The 24716-nt window shown below is 37.0% G+C and overlaps 1 protein-coding gene across 11 annotated transcripts in view; it reads left to right on the top strand.

The window, feature by feature from the left end:
• The window catches only part of Prune2 (prune homolog 2 with BCH domain), a 259308-nt gene extending 241294 nt beyond the window's left edge, over nt 1–18014 (top strand). For 3 of the 11 annotated variants that reach the window (XM_048806933.1, XM_048806932.1, XM_048806934.1), the window contains 5 exons: nt 2203–2301; nt 5619–5654; nt 6182–6220; nt 10689–10736; nt 14589–18014. In XM_048806933.1, coding sequence (XP_048662890.1) covers nt 2203–2301; nt 5619–5654; nt 6182–6220; nt 10689–10736; nt 14589–14619 — 253 coding nt within the window. In that variant the 3' untranslated portion in view covers nt 14620–18014. The remainder of the gene's footprint in view (nt 1–2202; nt 2302–5618; nt 5655–6181; nt 6221–10688; nt 10737–14588) is intronic. The other 8 variants (XM_048806938.1, XM_048806935.1, XM_048806937.1 and 5 more) reach the window with 6 other exon arrangements.
• Nucleotides 18015–24716: the final 6702 nt, after the last annotated feature.

Below are 24716 nucleotides of genomic sequence, written 5' to 3'. Positions count from 1 at the left end.
TTCAGCTGGAATTTTTATATTTTAAAAATAAGTTTGCAATTACACAAATATTAGAAAACACGTTCTTCAGAAATGCATCTTCTTATTACAGGTAGGACTAAATTCTTCCTTCAGCAGTTACCAATTCCCCAGAAGCAAATTCTCTTATCAGTTAGTTTCACTGATATCCTTCCAAGTTGTTTTTTATACATTTACACATGTCTAAAATGAACCTGCTTAGATGCAAGCTGTTTGTAATTCAAATCCAATTATTGGAACACATTTTTTTGATGTTGGATTGAACTTTCAAATGAAAACTTACAAATTAAAACTTTCAAATGAAAACAACCAGAGATATGAAAAATTGTGCTCTATATGTGTAATATGAATTGTAATGCATCCTGTTGTCATATATAACAAATTAAAATTTAAAAAAATTGAAGAGATATCAGTAGAGTGAAAGTAGCAGAAAGTGGGAGGAGGGGAAGGAATGGGGAAATACTAGGGAATAATATTGATCAAATTTTATTGTTATATTGTACACATGTACAAATATGAAATAACAAATCCTACCACTATGTACTAGTATAATGCACCAATAAAAATATGGAAAAATAAAATTTATGGAAGAAAAAAAAGTATTCTAAAATAAAACTACAAAATTAAGACAAAATTGAGTTTACATATATTGTTAACATATATTTACATATATAAATAAATATATTAATTAATATATACATATATATTTACATATATTATTAATATTATTAACCTTGGTAGATAATGAAAAGACTCATTATACAATTTTTGTTTGTTAAAAACAAATAAACAAGCAAAAAGTCAAAGAAAACATAATCCAGTGACTACTCAGAGAGGCAGCTGCTGTGGGGAAGCCATGTGAGGAGTGGTCAGGAGTGTGGACTTTGGAGTCATAAACTCTGTTCCCCAGAGTGCTGCCAATTACTAATGGTGAGACCCTGGGTCTCAGCTTCCTTATCCTTAAAAACTGACAAAAGGATAATTATAGTACCTACCTCTCTAGGCTATAGAAAAAAATATATAAGTGGATATATATACATATATGTGTGTGTATGTATGTGTGTGTGTGTGTGTGTATATATATATATGTATATATATATATATGTATATATATATCACTTAAAATAATTCCTGGCTGAATATGACATGATTTCATTTATATGGTCGGCCCTCTATATCCATGGGTTCTGCACCCGCAGATTCAACTAACTGCAGATTGAAAATATTAAACAAATTAAACAACAACAACAAAAAATATATCTCTGGACATGTACAGACTTTTTTCTTATCATCATTCCCTAAAACAATGCAGTATAACGACTATTTATATAGCATTTACATTGTATTAGGTATTACAAATAATCTAGAGATAATTTTAAGTATATAGGGAGAAATGCATAGATTATATGCAAATACTGCATATAACTGTGTTGTGTAAGGGCCATGAGCATCATTAGATTTTGACATCCGAAGTATGTGTATGTTGGGGGAGATCCTAGAACCAATTCTCCATAGCAAGTAAAGGACCACTGTATGTGAACCTACTAAAGTTGAACTCAGAAATAGAGTATAGATTGGTGGTCCCTGGGAACTAGGGTTGGGAAATCATCAAAGGATAGAAAATTATAATTGGAGGAATAAGTTCAAGAGAGCTATTGTACAATAGGGTGACTGTAATTAATAACAATGCATTCTAGTTTTTAAAATTACTAAGAAAAAAAACTTGTTAAGAGTAGATTTAAAGTGTTCTTACCCCCAAAAGCAATAAGTATGTGAGGTAATACTTATGTTGATTAGCTTGACTTAGCCATTTCACAATGCATACACATTTTAAAACATCTTGTTGTACACAATAAATATTTACAATTTTTACTTGTCAAGTTAAAAAAATAGAAAACAGTGGCAACAGCAAAACAGTGTCTGACCCATGATGACTGTTCAAATAGTGTTAAGCTTTCTTCTTAAAATACTGGGCCAAGGTGTTACATCAGAACTTGGGGACTGGGGTGTAGATCAGAGGGTTAGGGTGCTGCTTCATATATGTGAGGTCATGGGTTCTATTCCCAGCACCAGAAAAGTAACAGACAGACAAACAAAAAAGATTTTTAAAGAAGAGACAATGACTTTAGAATGGAGAAGTAGCAGCTAATGATAATGTTTTTCTTTCTTTTTTTTTTCTTTTAGTTCAAAATTCAGCAGTAAAATTAAATATGTTAATAGCTTATCAGAACTCAGCGGGCTGATCCCAATGGATTGCATCCATATTCCAGAGAGTATCATCAAGTAAGTCTGATGGTTCTGAAGATTTGGTAAGAAATAGTATATTTGTGGAAGAAGTGGATGGAAAATAAGTCCTTTCTTGAATAGTGGGGAAATAGTGTTGCATATTTAAAGCAAATATTAAATGTTATCAAATATGTATAGTTTTTCCCATAAACTATAGTCTACTGTTCTTTTAGATCATTCTTTACATAATTTTCTTTTGGAATGATTAATTATTATTCATTTTTACCTTGAATTCTGCTTTCACTTTGAAGAAAGTATAAATTTAATATTAACCAGTGCATTCATTACTTGTGATCCCCACTCTGTACATAAACAGTAGGATCTTAGCATAGTTTGGATTTCATTATTGTCTTATATGAAGAAATTTGTCTGTAAGACTCCAGGAAAATACAAGGAAATAACTCTTTCTGTTTTCTTCTAAATCTCTTTTTTCCCCTATGATTCCCTTTAGGTACAAGATAAGAAGGCAGAGGGCATTTGCCCAGTGGTGGGTAGGGTGGTTTTCTTGCTCAGTACAGAGTAACATGGCAGCCTGTTAAGGAAAAGCATGGGTGCTGAAGGTCTCAGAGCTTTGCTCCAAAATAAGAGTAAAAGTTAATGAAACAAGTACTTAGAGCTGGATGTTAAATTGGAGACACTTGAAAATGAACATTTCCTATCTTTTATGTTGTTGCAAAGAACCACTGCTTTTTGTGTACCTTTTTTTTTCTTCCACTGCATCTGACTCACCAGTTTTGATTTGATTGGAATTGAAAGGGACTTCACCATCAGTTCAAAGAAAAAAAGACAAATATTGCATAGCTTCCTCAATGAGATAGAACCAAAACTTTCCTCCCAATTTGAGCTCCAAAACAGTCCTCTCATTTAAAACAAACAAACAAACAAACAAAAAACTAGAAGGAAAAGATTCTCATTTAATGTGTGTCTAGGGCTGGGGTTGTGGCTCAGTGGTAGATTGATTGCCTAGCATGCATGAGACACTGGGTTTGATTCCTAGCAAAACACACACACACAAATAAAACCTAAATAACGTATGTCTATTAGGTTATGATGTGCCTGCCATAAAGGAGTTAATTTTATATCATTGATTTAACTCCCATAGTAAACCCCCATTTTATAGATGGTCCTGATAAGTTACTTTGTGGACTGGGGTTGTAGCTCAGTGGTATAATGCTTACCTAGCACACATGAGGCACTGGGTTCCATCCCCACCACCACATAAAATAAAAACTGAATAATCAAAATAAAGGGATTGTATCCACCTATAAGTAAAAAGAAGAAGAAGAAGAACTTACTTTGGGAAAGAATAAGTAGGAACCAGAAAGAGATGAAACTAGAATTCAAATCCAAGTCAGCCTGGCACCCAAATTCCCATGTCTTATTATGGTAAATTTCTTATCTCCCTTAAGCTGTCCGTCTAAATTCAAATCTTAGAAGTAGATAAATGCATTCTGGTTTTTCTCCATCTCCCAAATCAGCATAAATACAGGATACTGATGGACTTATAGTGGTCAGTGGACTCAGCTGAATCAAGCAGAGTGTTTGTAATATCCTAACAATGGCGGCTTTAATCCTCAATAACATCAGAGAGTTACCACAACCAGCACACCTCACAGCTTTGGCCTGCTGCCCATATCCAAAATTCACTGCTACTCTTTAAATTTAAAAAGTGCTGGCTATGCATCTCCTATAATGCTGCCTTTCTTTGTAAAAGATGACATGACATTTCTCTCTTCCATTGGTCATTTTCCAGGTAAATAAGGTAATGCGTCCATGGTGTGGGAGAGACAATAGAATGAAAAGAGAATGGGCTTTGGAGGCTATTAGATTTGAAGCTTCCCTCCTATTTCTCAATGTCTCTGAGACTTCAGGCAACCTACTAAATTATCTGACTCTTAAATTCAGCATCTGTAAAATGGGAAAGTAATTCATTCATCATGGGATGGTCCTCAAGACTGAATGAGAACAGTGTACTTCAAACATTCAGGAAACCACCTGGTAGAGTTGGTAATCTAGAATGTTACTTATTACAATCATGTTGCTTTTGGATACTCACTGCAGTATGGGGAAATTTAATTGAAAAGTTAAATATGACCAAGGCTGTTTTAATTTGTCTGCGTATATCAGTTCTCCAGGGCTCAATGTGGGAAAAGTTACCTCAGGAAGAAGGGTCCCATTCAGAAAGATTTTCTTTTGGAGATAGATATTTAGCAGCCAGGATGTTCTCCCACTTGTCGGTGTTTCTGTCTTCTGTAATCCATCTCCCTGGGATGTCCTTTCTGCTGTTTCTGTTACTGGTCTTTGTTTTCACATTATGCAGTTTTCAAATGATACAAGCCATAACATTTTTCTGTTACTAAATAACATACAAAAGACTTGATCTCAGCTAATCACATGACCAATATTCAGCTGGGATAGAGTCTATCATCAAAGGGCTTACATGATGGAAAATTTGCTCAACCAGGAATGGGACTGATTGGTTGATTGATTTGATTGATTAATCAACTGATTACAGTTAATTCTCATTATTTGTGGCAATTAGGTTCCATAAAATCATTGTAGCCAATTAGTAAATACTGAACTATTATTCCTAGGGAAAATACATTTCTGTAAGTCTCCAGTCACAACATTTTTATAACCCAATCAAAATATTAGTTTATTTTATGTATTTTTCTGTTTAAAGATACCTTATTAGTATATACTGTTGATTCATGAGCATTGAACTCAAGGCACTACAACATGTGTCTAAGCAGATCTTCTCTAACACATATATCCTCTGTGAAGCAGGTCACAGCCTTCTTGTATACAGCAACACTAGGCAACATTTTGGCACAACATTTTGGGGGAAATTTAAAATAGCAAAATCACTAACAAAAGAACAAAAGTGAGGAAAATACATCACCAAGTAAACTAGAAAAAGACATTTGTTTACAGTGTGAAACTCAAGAAGGCAGAGCCTCACCTACATGACCTCAGTTGGCGATGTGCACGCATACTGGGCGATTCAAACTTTTGGCCACCCTGTATGTATTCACAAGTGACCAAAAAAGTGCCACATGTTGACTATGGGACTATAAATAAGTTTCAGTGAACAGGTAAATTTTCAAATATGGAATCCACAAAGAGTGAGGATTGACAGTGTTTATTTTTAAATTATAACTCATTGATTACATCTAAAGAAAATAAGTTTTCTCCCAAAAGCCAATTTGATGATTATTTGGATAGAATTTTTCTCTCACAGTTTTAAACATTTACCTGTCATTTTTCCATCCATTTGCTTATTTTCCTCATGGCATCCGTTTTTATCTCATAAGGTACGATGAAGAGAGATCTTATAAGAGAAGTGTGAGGTAAAAATCTCCTGATAACCTTCACGCTGGACCCCCTGTGTGTGCACTCCAGTGTTTTACTCCTGGGTGACCTCAACATGCTACCAAAGCAAGAGGTTGTTGTATCAGTCCTTTGTCTACCATTTCTGTTCTTTGTCGTATGTGTAAAGCTGTTGAGGTCAACCTGATCTGCAACTGAAACCTACTAAACCAGATACACCCTTGGCTTGGCCCAGGCTGCAAGCTAACTTTAACTGTTTCCAACACATTGATGTGGATGTTTCCAGCTTTATTCAGCCAGCATGTTTATGATCCCCTTGCAATTTTCACATATACCTTTATGAAGGAATTTGCAAAGGTAACCCACACCGAACGCCCAATGGGAGGAAATGACGCCATATTTAACTGTGTCTTGATGCTCCAGAGGATGGTTCTTAAAAGCAAACACACACCACTTATGTTTGGCTCTGCTTTGCTGGGTGATTCTCTCATGCTCTGCTTGCTTCTTTTTTGTTTCTTTTCTACATCGGTAATTTTTGCTCATGCAGACTGGATGAAGAACTGAGAGAAGCTTCAGAAGCAGCTAAGTAAGACTTGGTTTTAATTTAGCAGCTGGTGTGACTTTGGCTTAGATTTCAGGAATGAATGGGAAGAATCTGCATGGTTGGTGTTTTATTTTTGCATCCTGATAAGAATGCTGCATTTTAAAAATGTCTTTCTCCCATGGTAAATGCAATCTCTGCTTTTCTTTCTACAGTCTTTTCCCCATGATCTTGGTTATCTTAAGGAAAGCATTTGTCACTGTTTAATTTTTTAATATGCAATTCTAGACACCATAACAAAAGAATTGTCACAGGCACTACCACATAGGATATGACATCAGATGACTGTGAGCAGAACTTCACACATTCTATTTATGGGGGAAATGATAGCAAGTTAAAATTTGGAAGATTTTTGTAGAATCAATTTTATGGCCTTCCAAGATTTAAAACAACAGCACCACCTTATTTAGTAACTTGGAAACATTCCTTAACTCAGAGCCTCCATGATATTTTGAAAAATGCAGAAAAAAAAAAGTCATTGCTCACTATTGTTGAGGTATGATATTCAAAAAAGTAAAAGTCATAATGCTCATGAGAATATAAAATGAACACATTCCAATGATTTTATTAAACTAATTATTTAATTTGGGAGCTAGTGAAGTATTAAAGTCAATTTGAAGAGCATTGGAAAATTAGAGATATGTAGTACTTCCCTTTTATCAGCCGGATATTATTATCTTATTTGTTCCAGGACATTCCATGGATTCTGGAAAGCACAAACAGCATCAAACCCTAAATATACTGTTTCTTCTATAATAAAATAGCTGTGATAAAGTTTAACTTATAAATTAGGCAGAATAGAAGATTAACAATAACTAGTAATAACAATATTAACAACAACAATAATAAACAAATATAATAAAGGTTGTTTAAAACTCATGGATTATTCCCGGAATTTTTCATTTAATATTCTCAGACTGTGTTTAAACTGCTAGTAGAGAAATTACGGATAAGAGGGGACTACCATATAGGCTATTTACAAAAGAATGTTTGATAAGGTTGTTGGGTTAAATACAAAACTGGTTAATGTCCAGTAGGGCAAAAAACTGTAACACTGGGTTATCAGAAAGTATTTGCATCTCTGTTGGTCATAAATCTGCAAGTTAACCTCTGCCCTTACAGAGCTATAAAATAGCCCTAGAGTCAGCCCAAAGCTCCTCTGAAAAAGTACCCAATCTTTTTTTTCTTGTTCCAAGTTACAAAGAAATATTTTGAAGCTTCATGTTAAATGTAGATAAGTGCTACTCTGGAGATCCTGCCACACTAAGTAAAGTACTTGAAGCTGCTTCCCCATTTCAAATGTTGCTTACACTGTTGATTTTTACAGCAGGCATTCATTTTAACAGAGTATGAAAGCAGGAAGTCTACAAACAGTTATAAATTCTAAATGAATATGATCTAAATAATTAAGTTTTACTGCTTTGTTGTAAATAAATACCAATTCCTCATTAATACAATTTATTTAGACATTTTTTTTCTGTAACACATTTTTATTGTAAGTAGCCTATAGAATTATTTGCCTGTAGTGTGAATCTTTTGTATTAAAAATGAAAGCTTTTTTTGCTTTAGAAATTTTGTCAACAGTGTAGTTAACTGTTACAATACTCTTATTCTTTTTCTTTAAAGCGAATTAACATCCATTCACATGAAAAAAAAATCCTCAAAATAACATAATTTTTATTCTAACAGAATCTTCTTACTTTCCAACTCAACTATAACAAATAAGTAGTTGTGGAAGGAAGATTTTAGGAATCTAGGAACCACGTGTTGGTGTAATGTATAGCATTTATATGCACTCGATTGGTTTGTGTCATGAGGTTCCTCCAGAAAGAAACTTCAATGCATTCTCTTTTAGGAGGATAACATATTAATGAAATCAAGGAGCCATTTTCAAAATAAAAGATCGAGAGGAGACATCAATAATTTCCAAGCCAAACCTATTACAAAGTCATATTGTCATTTTTTTTTCATTATTGCCATGAAATCTTGCCTCCTTCAATAGGTTTCCCCCCCCCCCTCCATATTGCTACTCTTCCTATTTGGCTACCATAGTAAAACAGTTATTTTTGGTTTCATTGTGTAGCTTTCTCCTTTTTCTGTCAAATACCTAAATATTTTAAATGGCCCTGAAAAGCCTCAATCTCCCTCTTAAAAAAGCACATTGATCATGCCTGAGAGTTCAATAAATGTATGCTGCAAAAATTAATGCATTTACATAAAAGTAGGTTCATTGCTTTTGAACAGTGGCTCCCCAATTTTACTGTACATCACAGTCACCTGGAGCACTTATTAAAACAGTCTCCTGCTCTCATCCTGAGATTTTCTGGTTCAGCAAGTCTCAGGTGGGGCTGAAATCAGGTGGTTCCAGTGATGCTTATACTGTAGGTCTCTGCCTTAAAATAAAGGGCTAAGTTTAAAACAAAAACAAAACAAAACAAAAACTTTTTTTTTTTGATAGATGTTAGCAGTTTGTGCTTTTGCTTTGGATGCAGTAGATAGCAATTTTTCGAAAGAATCCACCAATTGTTCCTGTTTCATTTGATAGTGAAACTGAAAAATATTTGCCCTTTTGCATTGTAAGGAGAAAGCACTGTATTCCGTTGTCCCCCTCAGTGATTGGAAAGCCTCAGAATCCTGCAATTTTGGCCACCAATTACATTGACAACCTTTGAGCCCCTGCAGCTGCTCCCAAATCCTAGGACAAACTCTATAGGATGATTTGGGGTCCAGAAAACATGATCACTACATATCTTGGTTATAAGGCGGATACACCCAGGTTCTTTCTATTGACAGATGTGTTCTGACTTTCCATGTGACCTTATTAGAAAGCTTCGGTCTAGTTCTAACCAGAGGCAAACATATACTTTATCAAAGAACAAACCCTATCTGTCTATAGTGTTGCTTCTTTCCAATAGCATTTTAAAACAAATTTTTGCTTTAGAAATTTTATCAACAGTATAGTTAACTGTTACAATACTCTTGTCCTTTTTCTTTAAAGCGAATTAACATCCATTCAGATGAAAAAAAAACCCTCAAAATGACATAATTTTTATTCTAACAGAATCTGTCATGCACACACACACTACCATTTAAATAGCATGCCAAATTGAGTAGCATTGACATTCAGAAAATGATTTGCTCAGCCTGACCTATCTTTTCTTTAAAACCTTAGATCTATACAGGAAGGAAACTACTTTCGAAGGATAAATACTACACACAGACCTATTCTTATTTTGCAAATGGAGAAGAATCCATCTGCCTTCTTTAGAGTGACAGAATTAAATGGTTTGCAAATTGCTGTTTTCTTTGGATTACTCTAAATTAAAAAGCAGAACGACTGGGTTTGGAAAACTGCCCTTTCTTGATTTCACTCCAGCTTTGTTAGGTTTTCCTAGCACACTGTCAACACTTTCTTGACCGTCCTTGTTCACTAGAGTTGCCAAATACTCTCTATAAAAATACCAGACCACCAGCAAGAAGGGTGGAGAATGAGGAGGAAAGCCACTACCTTGCCTGGGGAAAATAGCCTTCTGCCATTTAAAGAAAAGAAAGAAAGAAACAAACAAAAAACCCACTAGTCTTATCACTGAACCTCTTATATGCAAACAGATAAATTGGCTTGTAAAACTATTCACATTATGAAAGAAACTCTTGCCTTTAAAAAGGATCATAGAATCCCTTCAAATGATATTTGCTAATAACAAACAACACCAGAGGTGGAAGAAAAGTAAAAGTTGAATTATACAAAGTGTTAATCAGAAATTAATATAAAGCAAACTCAAAGTTTGCTAACAGTAATTGCACCAATATGGACTATCAAAACAGCTAATATGACACAAAAAACAAACACCTTCAAAAACTTTCACTTTATTATGTTATTGGATTACATTTTTCCTCCTGGACACACCTGGTTTAGGTTAGTGTTAGGATTACCTGTACACAGCTCAGCTATATGGAGAGATCAGTGTTCAAGGAAACCTCTGACACCAATGTTTTTTTTTTCTTTTAGTGTCTTGGAAAATCCTCACTCTTATGAAAACTGAAAGCTAACTGTGTTCATGTGTAAACAAAAATTAGGCTGCATGAGAGAGATTTTCCTTTGTGTATAAAATATTTGATTATTTGGGGTACAAATAAAATTTATGATATTATGTTCACTGAATAAGAGGTTTAAAAAGTCAGGAAAAATGACCAGACCAGAGAAAACCACAGCAGGTATTTGACATTTTTAAGTCTTTCTTTTAATGTTTCTAAATCATGGGCAATTATTGTATTTCAAAACCAATGTGGAAAAAGTCACAGCTTAATCTCATCATCTGCTCTGATGTAGATTTGCTCAGTAATAGCAATGGGACCACATTAAACAGTTTCAAATGCCCCAAATCAGTTGTGCTGACTTAGCAGTATGAGTGGAGAAAATGTTGACTACTTCCTATTTTTTCCTTGCACTCAGAACTAGCTGCCTTTACAATGATCCAGAAATGTCTTCTATGGAGAAGGAGTAAGAATTCATCAACAATAAAGCTATGTGGTTACCTGTGGTTGTATGGTGGGGCTCCGAAAACAAACAAACAAAAAATGCATCCAGGATTGGGTAAAGCCCGTTTAGATGTTCAGCTTTCATGTGCTCCATTCCTGAAATTAGAAACTCAAGAGAAACTTGCCAGCTTCATGCTGTCTCATTTGTGATCACCAGTAAGGACAACCTAAGTCTTTATGTGAATTCTGTTTTTCTAATCCAAAAGTACAGAGAACATAAATATTGGGGCCAAATGTAAGAACAGTTGGGTAAGAGGAATGCAACTCTGCTTTCTGAATGACGTCATTTGTTTTAATTACTGAAAACTGGACTTCCATGTTAACAATATTTTGGTGGATAGGGAAGAAGTATCCTTGTTTTGCAAGTTCCAAGAAGCAGTTGAGTCTGCATGGAACTTCAGGAATGACCTAATTGGATGATTCCCATTCTATGAGAAATAGAAATTTGACACGCATTGCATTCATACCATGTGCCAAACTCTATAAAAGCTCATCTACAGTATCTGATTGTAATCTTCTGTATAAGCTTCTGAGGTACATTTTGCAGATGAGGAAATAGAGGCATAGACAGATTATCTAACAAGACAAATGTTCTACAGTCACAAAAATGGCCCAGAGCCAGCTAGGTATGGTGGTGCATACCTGTAATCCCAATGACTCTGGAGGCTGAGTCAGGAGGATCGTGATTCAAAGCCAGTCTCAGCAATTTAGTGAAACCCTAAGCAACTTAGCAAGCCCCATAAAAAGGGCTGGGGATGTAGCTCAGTGGTAAACTGCCCCTGGGTTCAATCCCTGGTACCAAAAGAAAAAAAAAAAAAAAAGACCCAGAACTGAGATTTGAACCTTGGTAACTCAGATCCAGAGGTAGTGATTTATAAGTCAGAAAAAGGTGGTCTACATGTACAAATGGCTATGCCATCTCTCACCTAAGAGAATAAAGTTAGTAGCCAGGTCAGTTTCAGGGAAAAAATGGTAGTCACAACATACTCTCAGAGAGAACCTGACTACCAATAATGGGCTCCTAATTTAGTTTGACTGGTGGAGAATTTAACATTGTCCTTGTTCCCAGGAATCAAAGAGAGGTGAAGATCAAATTTAAGTGTGTCTCTCTTGTCACCTTTTTTTCCCCCTCCTGGTCCACAGAGAAGTTGGAAGATCATAGTGCAGTAGCTCTACAGTTGCCATGCTGCCCTTAGCCTAAAGGAAGTTTAGGAACAAAACTCCAGAGAGAGAAAGTCCTAGCTGAAAAGGACACAAAGAACAAATGTTGTAAATCATGCAGCTGTTTTTCTGAAGGTCACTCTTGGCCTACCTTTTGAGATGATGGCAGCAATTGCTTCAAGCAAATTACCACATGAAATTCTGCAAAGCATACATATCTCAGTCCCTTAGTCCACCATTTTGCAAATATGCTACATTTCCTTCCTTAACAGAACATCACCCCCTTGATGAGTTAACAGCTTCTGCAATTAACAAACTTTGCGGAAGGCTCGATCCAGTCACTCACTGCCCTGTTGCTGCTACATCTTCAGGCTTACCCACTCCTTTGCCTGCCTTGTCTGTTTGCTTCTTTTGGTCTGTGGGGCTGCTGGGGTTGGGAAGAAGGTAGAACATTCCTTCTTGTTTGGGTTCATTCCAGGGTGGGGGAGAGTGGGGCGAAGGGAGGAATGCTGCAAATTATTAATGACACTTTCCACTTTTTTTAATATTTATTTTTTAGTTTTAGGTGGACACAGTATCTTATTTTATTTTTATGTGGTGCTGAGGGTCGAACCCAGTGCTTCATGCATGCTAGGCGAGCGCTCTGCCACAGAGCCACAACCCCAGCCCCACTTCCCACTTTTTAAAAGAACATATTCTCCTACAGGGCTTTCCTTTTGGTCAGTCTTCTCTTTCACAAGCCTCAACTGGGACACATGATCACCATAAATATGGTGAGGTCCCAGATGAGCCAAAAAAATTTTTTTTCTCCCCTGACTTCCAGCCATGGATTTTGGCTTCCTTTAGTGTTAGAATGAGGGGCTTCATTTACCTTCTTCTGGTTTCATTCACTCCAGGCTTCTGTTCTTCCAGGGAAGAATCCTGTGTGGAAGCATTTTATACCTTGTGTAGTACTGATCAACTGCATATGGGCACAGGATTTTCCAAGGAACTTACAGGCCAAGAATAAAATGAAATGTGTGCTAATTCTATAGTGGTCCCTCACTGTGCTCAGAGAGAGAGAGAGAAGGGAAACATGCCCATCTCCCTCTCTTCCTGCATAAAACACCAATGTTTTTATCATTAAACAAGATCCACAGATACTTTGTCAAAACCTCATTTAAATGGACTAATGTGACCACATAAAATTATCTGAAGGTTGTTCTGTCTCATTGCAAAGTTGATGATAGAAAACTAAGCTCATCTGAGGAACACTCCATTTATATTCAATTCTGACTCAAAGTAATTTTTTTATCCAAATAGAACATTAGATTTTAAAATAGGCATCAGTGCTTATCTCCTTCATGTTTAGGTTTGAATTTTATTTATTCACACATGACTTTCATAATTTTAATATGTGTATATATATGTATATTATACATGACTTTTATAATTTTATATATATTAAAAACATTATATAATCAAAGGTGGTTGTATTTGGTGAGACTTAAATAAGTAGCATTGTTAGTTTCATTAGCTCCCCAACAACAACAAAAAACCAGTTATCTCAAAAAACAATCTTCAGGGTAGTTTCTAGTTTCCTGTATTAAGTTTTAAGAAAATTGTCCACCTTTAACTATCTCTTGCTTCTTCCATAAACTGGAGAAATTAAGTCTTTTAGCTTTTTGATTACTGGAAACAGAAGAGAAGAATCAAACTCCAGAAGGTTTACAAAAAAGTCAGAACAACAACAAAATGTGTTTGGAGTTGGATATTGTGGTATAAGTGTTGGCTCAGATTTTTATTAAGGGCAGAAGGTGAAACAAAGTCACCATGCACTTTAATCTTCACAGAATGATTTCAAGGATTCTCACCCACCTTGAAACCTTCCAGACAACTGTGCTTCACATTCTGGCTAAGTGAATACCTTCTTGGCCTGTGAGAAAAACTGGTCAATTCCATGAATGAAAGACTAAAATTCCACTCACCCAAATCAAACCTAATACAAACTTCTGTGGATAACTGTAGTCACAAATAGCTTTTAGAGCATAAACAAGATTTTTTTTTTTAAATAACCTGTTTGGTTAAAGTATGTTTGAAAAGCATACAGGGAGCACAGTGGATAGAAAAAGGACAATCCCAAAGTAAAACTCTACAGATAAGAAAGCAAGTCAGATCCTTGAGGGCATTTAAAAAAACAAATATTCCCAATGACCTGGTCCCTTGTACTGGACCTCAGTGACATTCAGCATGACCAGGCTCATGCTGAATTAACCAGACAACGAAGAAAGGGCATTTACTAGAAGGTGACAGATCCTTTATTTCCAAAATGCCGTAATGTTCCTTGTCCAAATTGACTTTGGGAAGGAGCCTCAACACTGATCTTTTACCTCCCTGGATCATTCTGAAAAGGCATAAAAAGCTTCCAGAAACATTGCTGTAAAAATAAACAAATTCCATCTTTTAGAGAAAAGCTTGGCAATGAGAGGAGAATTGTGTTCTTCCAGATTGTTCTAGTATAAAAAAAAAAAAAACAAAACAAAAAAACAAAACCTGCATGATTTGTTTTCAGTAAGTCTTTTAAGGAAAATAGCAAACCCATGCCACCCAATTCATTCCTGAATATTTCTCACTGGGTTTCTCTTGTTTCTCCCTCGCTTTCTTCTCTTCACAGTATTCACCTGAAGCTGAAAGAAAAGCCCTAGTGGGCCACGGCTGGGGGATGAGGATGCTTTTTGCTTCGTGGTTCTGCTGAAACATATCTACCTGGAAGAGACAGGGCTGATGTTACTTTTTTCCACTTTGCACTACCTGGTGCCATTCTAAATTTCTAAGGGGAAAAACAGGAGGAGAATTTGTTTACTCTTAACATGTTTTATGAAATTGTGTGTATTTTCCTATTTTGCCAACTATGTGCCTCAAAGATTTTAGTTGAACCTTAGCAAGAAAGTAAGAACTTCCAATTCAGTGTTTTAACCCTTGGTGTAGTGGTATTTGGTCCCTTAGTCTGGCATTTACCAATAAGAGAACTTAAATCCACTGTTAAGCGTATGTGGATTTCTTTCCCTAGTTTAGCTGGATTTCTCTGTGATGAACACTTTAGATTTAAAGTACACAGTGCTCAACTCTCCCCAAGAAAGTGGCTCCCCATAATCCCACCTTTAAATTTCCTAGCCTGCTTAGGACAGCCAAAAACCATTCACAAGTATAAAACCACCATCAGCTAAGTGCCCATTGTGTTCTTGTTCACATGAGTCTTCTTCATTAGCTTCTCAAAGGGAAAGTAGAGTTTCTAACTTACATCATTTTTATTTTAGGTATCATGATTTAGGTGAATTGATTTAAAAAAAAAAAAAAAACATTTCTCCAACGAGTATTGAAGACCTTCATATTGTGACACTTAGGGGTGAATGTTGAATTTTTAGCTGCTGTCTGTGCTTCAGTCCACAAACTGGGCATCTAATGTAGCCCACTCAAAAATTATTTGGTAACCCAATTTGCTGAATTTCCCTCTCACATGCTTATTAAAAAAGTGGCATGGTGGCACACTCCTGTAATCTCAGCAGTTTGGGAGGCTGAGGTAGGAGGATCACAAGTTCAAAGCCAGCTTTAGCAACTTAGTGAGGCTATAGATAACTTAGCAAGACCCTGTCTCAAAATAAAAATATAAAGGGCTGGGGATATAGCTCAGTGGTTAAGCACCCCTGGGTTGATCCTTGACACTGAAAAAAAAAAAGTGATCTGCTTTAAGATACTCAAATTGGATCACAACATTAAAATGAAATGTATGTTCTATTATTTATAAAATAGTTCCTTATAGTTTTTTTATGCCCCTTAAAATACCAATATAATTTCAAATATTTGGGGCCTCCAGCAGATGGGTCGGCAAACTATGCCAAATCTGGGGCACCACCATAAGCTAAGGATGGCTTTCACATTTGTGGCTGAAAAATAAATTTTTTTAAATGTTTTGTGACAAGAAAATTTTTCGAATTTTAGTATTCATAAATACAATGCTATTGAAACACAGACACACAAATTTGTTTTGTTACTGTCTACCTTCACACTACCTCAGCAGAGCTGAGTAGTTAACAACAAACCATATGGCAACCAAGCCAAAAATATTTACCATCTTTACAGCGAAAGTTTACTGATCCTTGCTCTACCAAATATCTTTTCCTACTTTGTGCCCCACACCCCACTTGAATTTAGATAATTTCTCTAAACAGAATGGATGAATGAGACTGCAAAACTAATTTTGTCAATAAAATAAATTATTATTTATTTTGAAAACTAAAATACATGGCCAGCTGAGGAAGATAAGGAATCCTAGGCACAAAAGCATGGTCCAAGTTTTAATTGAACTTTTAATTTTAATTAAGTCTCAAAGTGAAATGTGCTTAAAGGTTCCTTTTGAGCTACTTGCTGGTGTTGCCAAGGTCCTTGTCTTACCCTGGAAGCCATTCTTAGTCCACTGGGGACTGTTAAAAAAGAAACTGGAAGAAATAAAAATGAAGAGGAGAGAGGGGTGGTCTGCCTTAGTGTCATGGTGGTAACTTCACTGAAGAGAGCTCTCCAGGACACTGAGCCCTGGTCCTCTTTGAAATAGTCATCTTTGCACCTGCACCTGAGCTCCTCTGACCTCACTTGCCCCTCATGTCTATTTCCTTCCTACCTTACCAAGACACAGGTCCACTATCTTTCCTCCAGAAGCCTCCATAGTTATCTGCTTTTCCCCTCTCGATCCCTTTCAACTTACCATCTTAAACTTTGTGGTCTTTTGGATCTGTTTCCTGATTAAGTTTGGCTAGCCCAATAGGAAAACCCCCAAAGCCCACCATCTCTAATAGCCCAATTATTACTTCTGGAAGCCCAAATGATGCCTACCCCAGAATCTGGTGTTGACCTTAGTACAGTTACCTAATATTCTGGTTTGGTCACCTGCTGAACACTCCATTCAGCGCTGTCCCCTTTTGGAAGATGTACCACATGGTCCTCTAGTCATGTGTAACCTCTAAGTAATGAGGAATCCAGTGTTCAGCTTTGTGGTGGAAACCCAAGAACACAGAGTTATTGATAGAGGGCTCTTGTTACAGCCAAGCAGACGTGGCAACAATCCCACCCTTCACATTTTCTTTGAACTTGTCCAGCCTGTTTATGAACAACTAACTACTCAAATGATTGTGCTGTTTGAAGCTTCATCTTCCCACACAGAAATTATGGGCACCTTTCCCAATCAGTGGTTTTGTTTGGGCTGTTCTATGGGCTGCAAAACCATTTTGATGTTAGACACCTGCTATTTTACGATCTTAAATGGACAGATAATTTAATTGCACGTGTTAGAGAAAAAGCTACCATGTAAATTCAATTCAAGTAAATAGAATCCTAGGTGAATCCTGAAAAAACCAGTCCCTAAGCAGATAGGTAGACAGGTGTAAACTCTCACATCATTCAACTCTCTGGCTCTTGGCATTCTGAGCATTCTTGCTTTGGTTCTGACTTCTGAGAACTGCTTTGCACTTTTCCTATAGATTTGTAGTTAAGGGAACCCAGGGGTTACTGGGGACAAAAGTATTGTTTTTATGCAAAGTGGCAACTGTTCTTTCTGTAACTCTTGGTCTAGAGAAAGAACAAAAATCTGCACAGAAGATAATGTCAAGGAGTGAGAAAATTTGAAGGCAATAGCTGGTAATGGAAGAAAACCCTGAGGTTCCTGTTGAAGCCATACAATGTTTTATAGGGTTACTCTCTAAGGTATACTCCAGATGTTTGTGGAAGTCACTGCTCCTAGCCTTTCTCATTAAGATATCATTTTAAGGATTCAGTTACAGTACTATGATTGCAATTGTCATCTTATCACAATGCCTCAGTAGTTTGCTCCCTTAGAAACATTTAGATGTGCACAGATTAATCTTTTATATATTTAAAGATTTTTCTACCATGTATCAGATTGCTTTGAATAAAAGTATCTATTAGAGTTTGTTTTGGCAAATAAATAAATTCTCCCCAAATTGTGTGCATTAATAATATAAAATATGTAATGACACAATGTATCTATATAATCTCTCTGTATAATGCGGAAATAAAAATTGATTCCACATGTTATGGCTTGCTTTCTTTGAGTCAGCCAGAATCTTTGCAGCAGTTTATTTGGTCATTGATTACCTTGGCACTCAGTACTAGTGAACTGTATATATTTTGGCCTTCCTGGTCACCAAATTTACTCTCCCCTTATTTTTGCCTTTCACGTCTCAGGGTTTGACCCACTACACTTTCAAATGTATTGTTTATCCTTGGGGTAAGGCATTTCTTACCTTGGAAATATCTCCACGTTTCGTGGTTACCCGATTATACCAACTTCTTTCTCTATCCCTTGCCTTTTCATGGCAGATATTTATTGTTTAATTATATTTCAGGCTGGAGGTATAGCTCAGTGGTAGAGTGCATGATTAGCATAGATACGGTTTGACCCCTGCACCATAAAACATACCTCAAAACTACATTTTAATGTTCTCTTATTTTTAAGTGTTTTTCTTTTTAAAATTTCATAACTTTCAGGCCAAATCAGAGTTGGGAATCACCATTGTGCTTTTTTTCTTTTATTCCCCCCCCCAACTTAATCAAATGATACTTCTGCTTCCTGGAAAGTTGTTGGACCAGCCAAAAATATAAGTTGCTTAACAAAAAGTGAGATATTGCATGTTCTCGTGACTTAGGAATGAGTTTCAATGGAAATTGTCCTCAACCCAAGTAAGGGAAAAAGCAGAAGAGAAGACTGAGAAGTAATTAATTGCAGGCAAATGAAGACCATGCGTTTCAAGGGGAAAGTTGTGCTCATTTCTACAGCCATTACCTAAGATGGTAGCAATGGGAGGCATGCCATGGGCATGTGTCCAGCACTAGGGGAAAGAGTGGGTAAAATGGGGTGGATACACCCTGTGTATACTACTCAGTTGTGAGAAGCAACAAAGTACACATTCATAGAGCAACACTGAAATCACAGGATAGAGTTGAAAAAGTAAAAGCAAACAGTATTTTTAGCATAGTGCTATTTATGTTATGTCAAAACATTCACACATACATAACAAAGCTACCTATTATGCAAAATCCATGAGTATTTAAGGACCTAGCACACTCATTAGAGTGAGTGTAGGGCAGGAGGGTCAGGTATAAACTTGGGAGCCTAATTGAAAATCCAATCAAAAGGGGTTCTCATTAAATTTATGGGCCGAAATTTAAAAATGTTTAAAGGAAAACAAGCTTTCAGCCACTGAAGCCAAGACTTTGAGTCGTAGATCATAGGAAAGCTGTGTTAGGCATTTTGAGTCCCCAAGGGGCTGTTCCCCTGACAGCTCCTCTTGTGCCATTCTGCTGCGTTGGCTGTATCCTGGGAACAGCTTGCCAGCAGCCCGCCCTGGTTACATCATCTGTACCATCATGGAGAGTTTAATTAAGCTGGTGCCTTTTGACATCAGTCCTCACACAGCTGTGATCTTTATAGAGCAAGGAGACGGCCTAACAAGGCTAATTTTCCTAGAGAGTGTCATTCACAATCATCCAGGAAGAAGTATCTCTTTTCAATATATAACCCTTTCAATGACACTTAGATGGCAGAGAGACAACCGTTATCCACTCTCCCCAGCCTTATCCCTAGTGAGGAACCTACAGCTCTTACACTCGATCATGTGTTCCTTATGAAACTCTTTCCCTCTAGATCAGTGAGCTGAATTGCCCAGTTCCCTCAGTCTTCATTACCTATTGCTGCATTAACAAGTTACAGGTGATTCTCATTATTTATGGTAATTATATCTTATAAAGTGAGTGAAAGCACCAAATCAGTATATATTGATCCATTGCTGCCACAGGAAATAGAGACTATACTCCTCTGAGCCTCTGGCCATAATATTTCTGCCAATTGATCAATATATATGGTTGTTCTATGTGTTTTTTGTTCAAAGACACTATTATTATTATTATTATTATTATTATTATTATTATTATTATTGGCAGAAGTAGTAGTAGTATTGAATCCAGGGAGGTTTACCACTGTGCTGCTTCTCCTGCCCTTTTTACTTTTTTTTTTTTTAAGACAGGGTCTCCCTAAGTTGCTCAGTTTGGCCTCAAACTTGTGATCCTCCTGCCTTAGTTTCCTGAGTCACTGAGACTACAGGTATGCCTCCATGCCTAGCAATTTTAATATACATTATTGGTTTGTTAATAATAAGTTCATAGCCAGAAACCTGAATATAACTCATACCTTGAACAAAGCTTCTCTAACATGTATATTTTCTTCATAAGGTACATCAGAGGGTTGGGGGTGGAACTCAATGGTGGAGCATATGCTTAGTATGCAACAGGCCCTGGTTCAATCCCCAACATCCAATCAAAAAAGACACAATACAGCCTTCTTGCATTTAGGAATATTAGACAGCCATCAGTATGTTTGGGGGCCATTTTAAATAGTGAAATCACCACCAAAAGCACAAAAACGAAAAATTTTAAAAGCCCATGGAACTAAATAGACTTTGAAAAGGACACTTGTCTACAGTATGAGCAAAACAAAAGGAAATACAGCATCTGTTCAACATCAGCTGGGGGCATGTGCCTCAGGTGACGCAAATTTTTTGCCACCCTGTTCATGTCCATAAATACTATGAAAATGTCATGAGTATTGATTTCAGAGATAGAAATAAATTTTACTAAGTGAATTTGCCAGTATGGAATCCATGAATAATAAAGATCGACTAGCTCATAACTTAGCACACTGAAACAGCACACCACAATACCTCAGTGCCTGTAGTCAGAAAGCTAGGGGCCTCTGCTTCAGGTTTCTCACAGCCGTAACCAAGGTGTTGGCCCAACATCTGGGTTTTATTGGGGCAGAACCTGCTCTGAGACTCACTCACCTGGTGGTTGGCAGGATTTCTTGCTGCCCATTTGCTGGAAGCTATCCTCAATTCCTTGTCATATGGGTCTGTCCAACATGGCAGCTTGTTTATTAAAATCAAAGACAGAGATGCTAGTAAGTGAAGGCTACAATTTCTTATAATCACAGAAGTGTCATAAATTTTGCTCTATTCAGTTATTAGACACAAGTCTGTAAGTCCAGCCCACACTCAGTGGGACAGTAGTACACAGGCATAAATACCAATAGGTGGGGACATTGGAAGCCACTCTAGAAATTTGCTTAACATACCCCAATGCCTTCTGCAAATTCCTCTTTTGATTTTCTGTTTTTTCTCATATTCTAGTGAAGGAACTTTTTGGTTTCCATTTTATTTGTTCTTTCTGCTGTCTCCCCAGGATTTCAACAAACCTATTTTCAGATCATTTATATCCTTTCAATCTTAACTTCAAATCATCATTTTTCTCACTCAGTCTTTGTGCCTTTATAATCTCTAGGGGCAAAAATTAAATGCTCTCTTCCTTGAGCTGATGAAACCATTTCTCTACCATCTCATTGTCTTTGAAGTCACTCACAGGGATTTAAACCCTGGTTCTGCTTACTACCTGCATTACTTTGGATGAATTTTCTTTTTCTTTTTCCTTTGTTAGGTACAGGGATTGAACCTGAGGTGCTCTACCACTGAGCAACATCCTCAGCCTTTTAAAAAATATTATTATTATTATTATTATTATTATTATTATTATTTTGAGATAGGGTCTCACTAAGAGGCTAAGGCTGACTTGGCAAACATATGATTCTCCTGCCTAGGCCTCCTGAGTCACTGAAATTACAGTCAAGCCCCACCTCACCCAGAAATTTACTTATTTGAGCATTAGTTTAACCATTTTTTTTAAATGTGCATAAAACTCTCATCTTACAAGCTTCTGTGATGGTTAAACGGGACTTAAATGCCAGGCCTAGTGCTTAATACAGAGAAGGCATTCAAAAAATATTCTCCTCCCCTCCCTCTTCTTCATCTTCCCACTCACCTAGCATTTTCTCTGTGAATCTGCCAACATCTCCAAATCCACTACCAACTCTACCTTTGGTTTCTATCAACTATTTCAGCATCTCACTTTCTCTCCCAACCCCTCTTCCAAATAGATGACTTCCTTCAACCCTGATGTAGCTATATTACTCCGTCCCCTGCCTTACTCCTTCTCTCCTCCTTCCAAACTTTCTCTTATCTCTACTCAGTTATCTCTTATCTCAACTAAGTTGGCCTCTTATTTTTACTTTTATATGAGTTTTTGTTATTGTGATACTGGGGATTGAACACAGAGGCACTCTAACACTGAGCTACAGAACCAGTCCTTCTTTTTTGTCTTTTGAGACAGGAGTCTCCCTGAATTGCTGAGATTGACCTTAAACTTATGATCCTCCTGCCTCCACCTCCTGAGTTGCTGTGATTACAGGAATGCACCACTGCACCTGGCTTGTTTTTACTTTTTATTTGGAAACAATCTCAAACATGAAAGAACCATAGAATTACTTTTCCTGAAACACTTGCAAGAGTGTTGTCTATAGGATGTCTCATCATCCTCCAAATAATTAGTGTGTCTTTCCTACAAACAGAGACATTCTCTTTGTCTATCAAAACCAGGAAATTAACATTGAAATGTTACTACCATCTAATCCTCAGATTTCATTTAAATTTCATCTGTTGTCTCAATAAATGTCCTTAATAGCAAAAGAATCTGGTCCAGAATCACATGTTACATTTAGTTTTCATGTCTCTTTAGCCTCCTTCCATCTGGCAGTTTTTGTGTGACTTTCAGAACCCTGACATTTATGAAGATTACTCACAATTTCTCCAGGAATGTCCCTGGAGTTGGATTTGGCTTTGGATTCAGGTTGTTCATCTTTGGCAACAACGTTTCAGAACTGATTTGTGTTTTTCTCATTGAGCCAGGCTGACCTTCACTTTGAACACTTGATCAAGGTAATGTGGACAAGGCTTTTTCACTATAAAAGACCTAAGTTCCCCTTGCAATTAATATTTTGTTAGGGATGTGCTCTAGGTATATAGACAGCCTGTTGTCCATCAAACTTTTAATTTGCTGTTTTATTTCTATCAATGAACTTGTGGAATCCTGCTTTATTTAATACATTATCATCTGTTAGTATTTATTTTGATCTTCAAATTGATCCTAACCTGGTCTTTGAGAGCCTCTTCAGTTTGATAAGTCCTCCTTCTTCTTTGAGCAATTCTTCAGTCTCTGGCACAATGTTGCAGACTCAGCAACATTGCTCCCCTGCCCCAGTCCCAGAATCAGCTTTTCCTTTCCAGAGTCTTAGTTCCTTTTAGTGGAGAATGGCATTGAGAAATCAAGATCCAAGTGCTGGGTATGCTCACTGCTAACTGGGGAATTACTGCTCCCAGCACGTGGTAGAACTGGAGGAAACGCACACATATACAACACCCTCCCCCCCACACACACACACAAATATACACACACTTTCATGCTTACTTCTATTTTTATTTTTGTCTCTCTATATATTTTGAAGTCCATGAATTCACTATGATATTTCCTATTCTGAAACCAATTCAACCCATTATGCAGATGCTCTCCCCAGCCAGTGCAGCCTTTGACATCCAGACCCGTCCCCATATCCTTCCTCCTCACCCCACCCAGCTAGGCAGAAAGCAAGACTGATTCAAATGCTAATCATGTGTACACAAGATTCATTGGAAATTCTCCACAAAAGGATGCCTTTGAACAGCCTGATCTTTCTTATAACATTTTATATACAACACATTGTCCATCCCTGGGTGTGCGGCTAGGTGTTTCTCTCAGCAGGGCTTCCCAGTCCTATCTTTCAGTGTCTAGATCTTTCAGGCTTTAGACAGACACTGTGCATCTACCCTCTGCTGACCCCACAGCCAAAGAGCAAAACCTGTATGCAAATTAACTTTATGGTCACACATAACAGGGATGGGATGTTGGCAATGTCCTTCTGGAAAAATTCTGAACCATGTGTACTAGAACTCTTGGTTGCCATATTAGTTGAAATCTTCTTGAATACTCCCTTCCTACCTCTATGTTCATTCACTGCAGTTATTCAATTAACCAACATATCTAGGACATATTCTAAGTTCAAGGCTAGATACTTGTGATGTAAATGTGAGAAATGGTCTCATGGCTGTAATCTAGTAATCCTGTAGGTGGCCAGAGATGACAGATTCACAACAGAACATGAGAGTAAGGTAAGCATCAAAGAGAAGCCCAGGCACAGTGCTGAGGCTTAGAGAAAGGAAATCTATCAAGTTAGGAGATCATGGAAAATGTCATAGGAGGGGACATTTATTACTCCAGACCATTTGGGAAACAAGTCAAATAAAAGTTTTGTTGCTTTGAACAAAATCCCATCATCAAGACTTGGCTTCTCTTCATTCTCAGTTTGAATGTAGCTATCTGTGAATAGCTTCATTCTAAAGAGGTCATTCCCTGTGATAGGCTAATACCTTTTAGCAGCTTCAGGCTGTAGAGCTAATTTATATAGTGACCTGTTGAAACTAGTCATTTCCTTCCCATTAATCCCAGTAGAAACCCTGGGGCTTCCTTTCATTGAACAAGTAGGCTGTCCGATTATCTCTGAACCAATCACTGTAACTGAAGGGATGGATGATGCAGATGGGATTGATCCTGCATCATATGCTTGCAATAGGAGCAAGAAGGTGGGATCAGCCCTCTCCAAGCCATGGTGAGGTGGAAGAGAAAAGGTTCTCCAAAGAAAAATTGGTATTTCTAAAAATAAGTAGAATTAAATGCTGGGTAAGATCAATAGATTTCCAGTTAGGACATTTGAGTTGGCCTTGATGCCCATGTATCAGTAGAGAATCAGCAGCAGAAA

This window comes from Marmota marmota, unplaced genomic scaffold (assembly GCF_001458135.2).
Source record: "Marmota marmota marmota unplaced genomic scaffold, marMar, whole genome shotgun sequence".
In the NCBI taxonomy this organism is placed as follows: Eukaryota; Metazoa; Chordata; class Mammalia; order Rodentia; family Sciuridae; genus Marmota; species Marmota marmota.
This window is presented reverse-complemented; position numbering and strand designations above follow the sequence as displayed.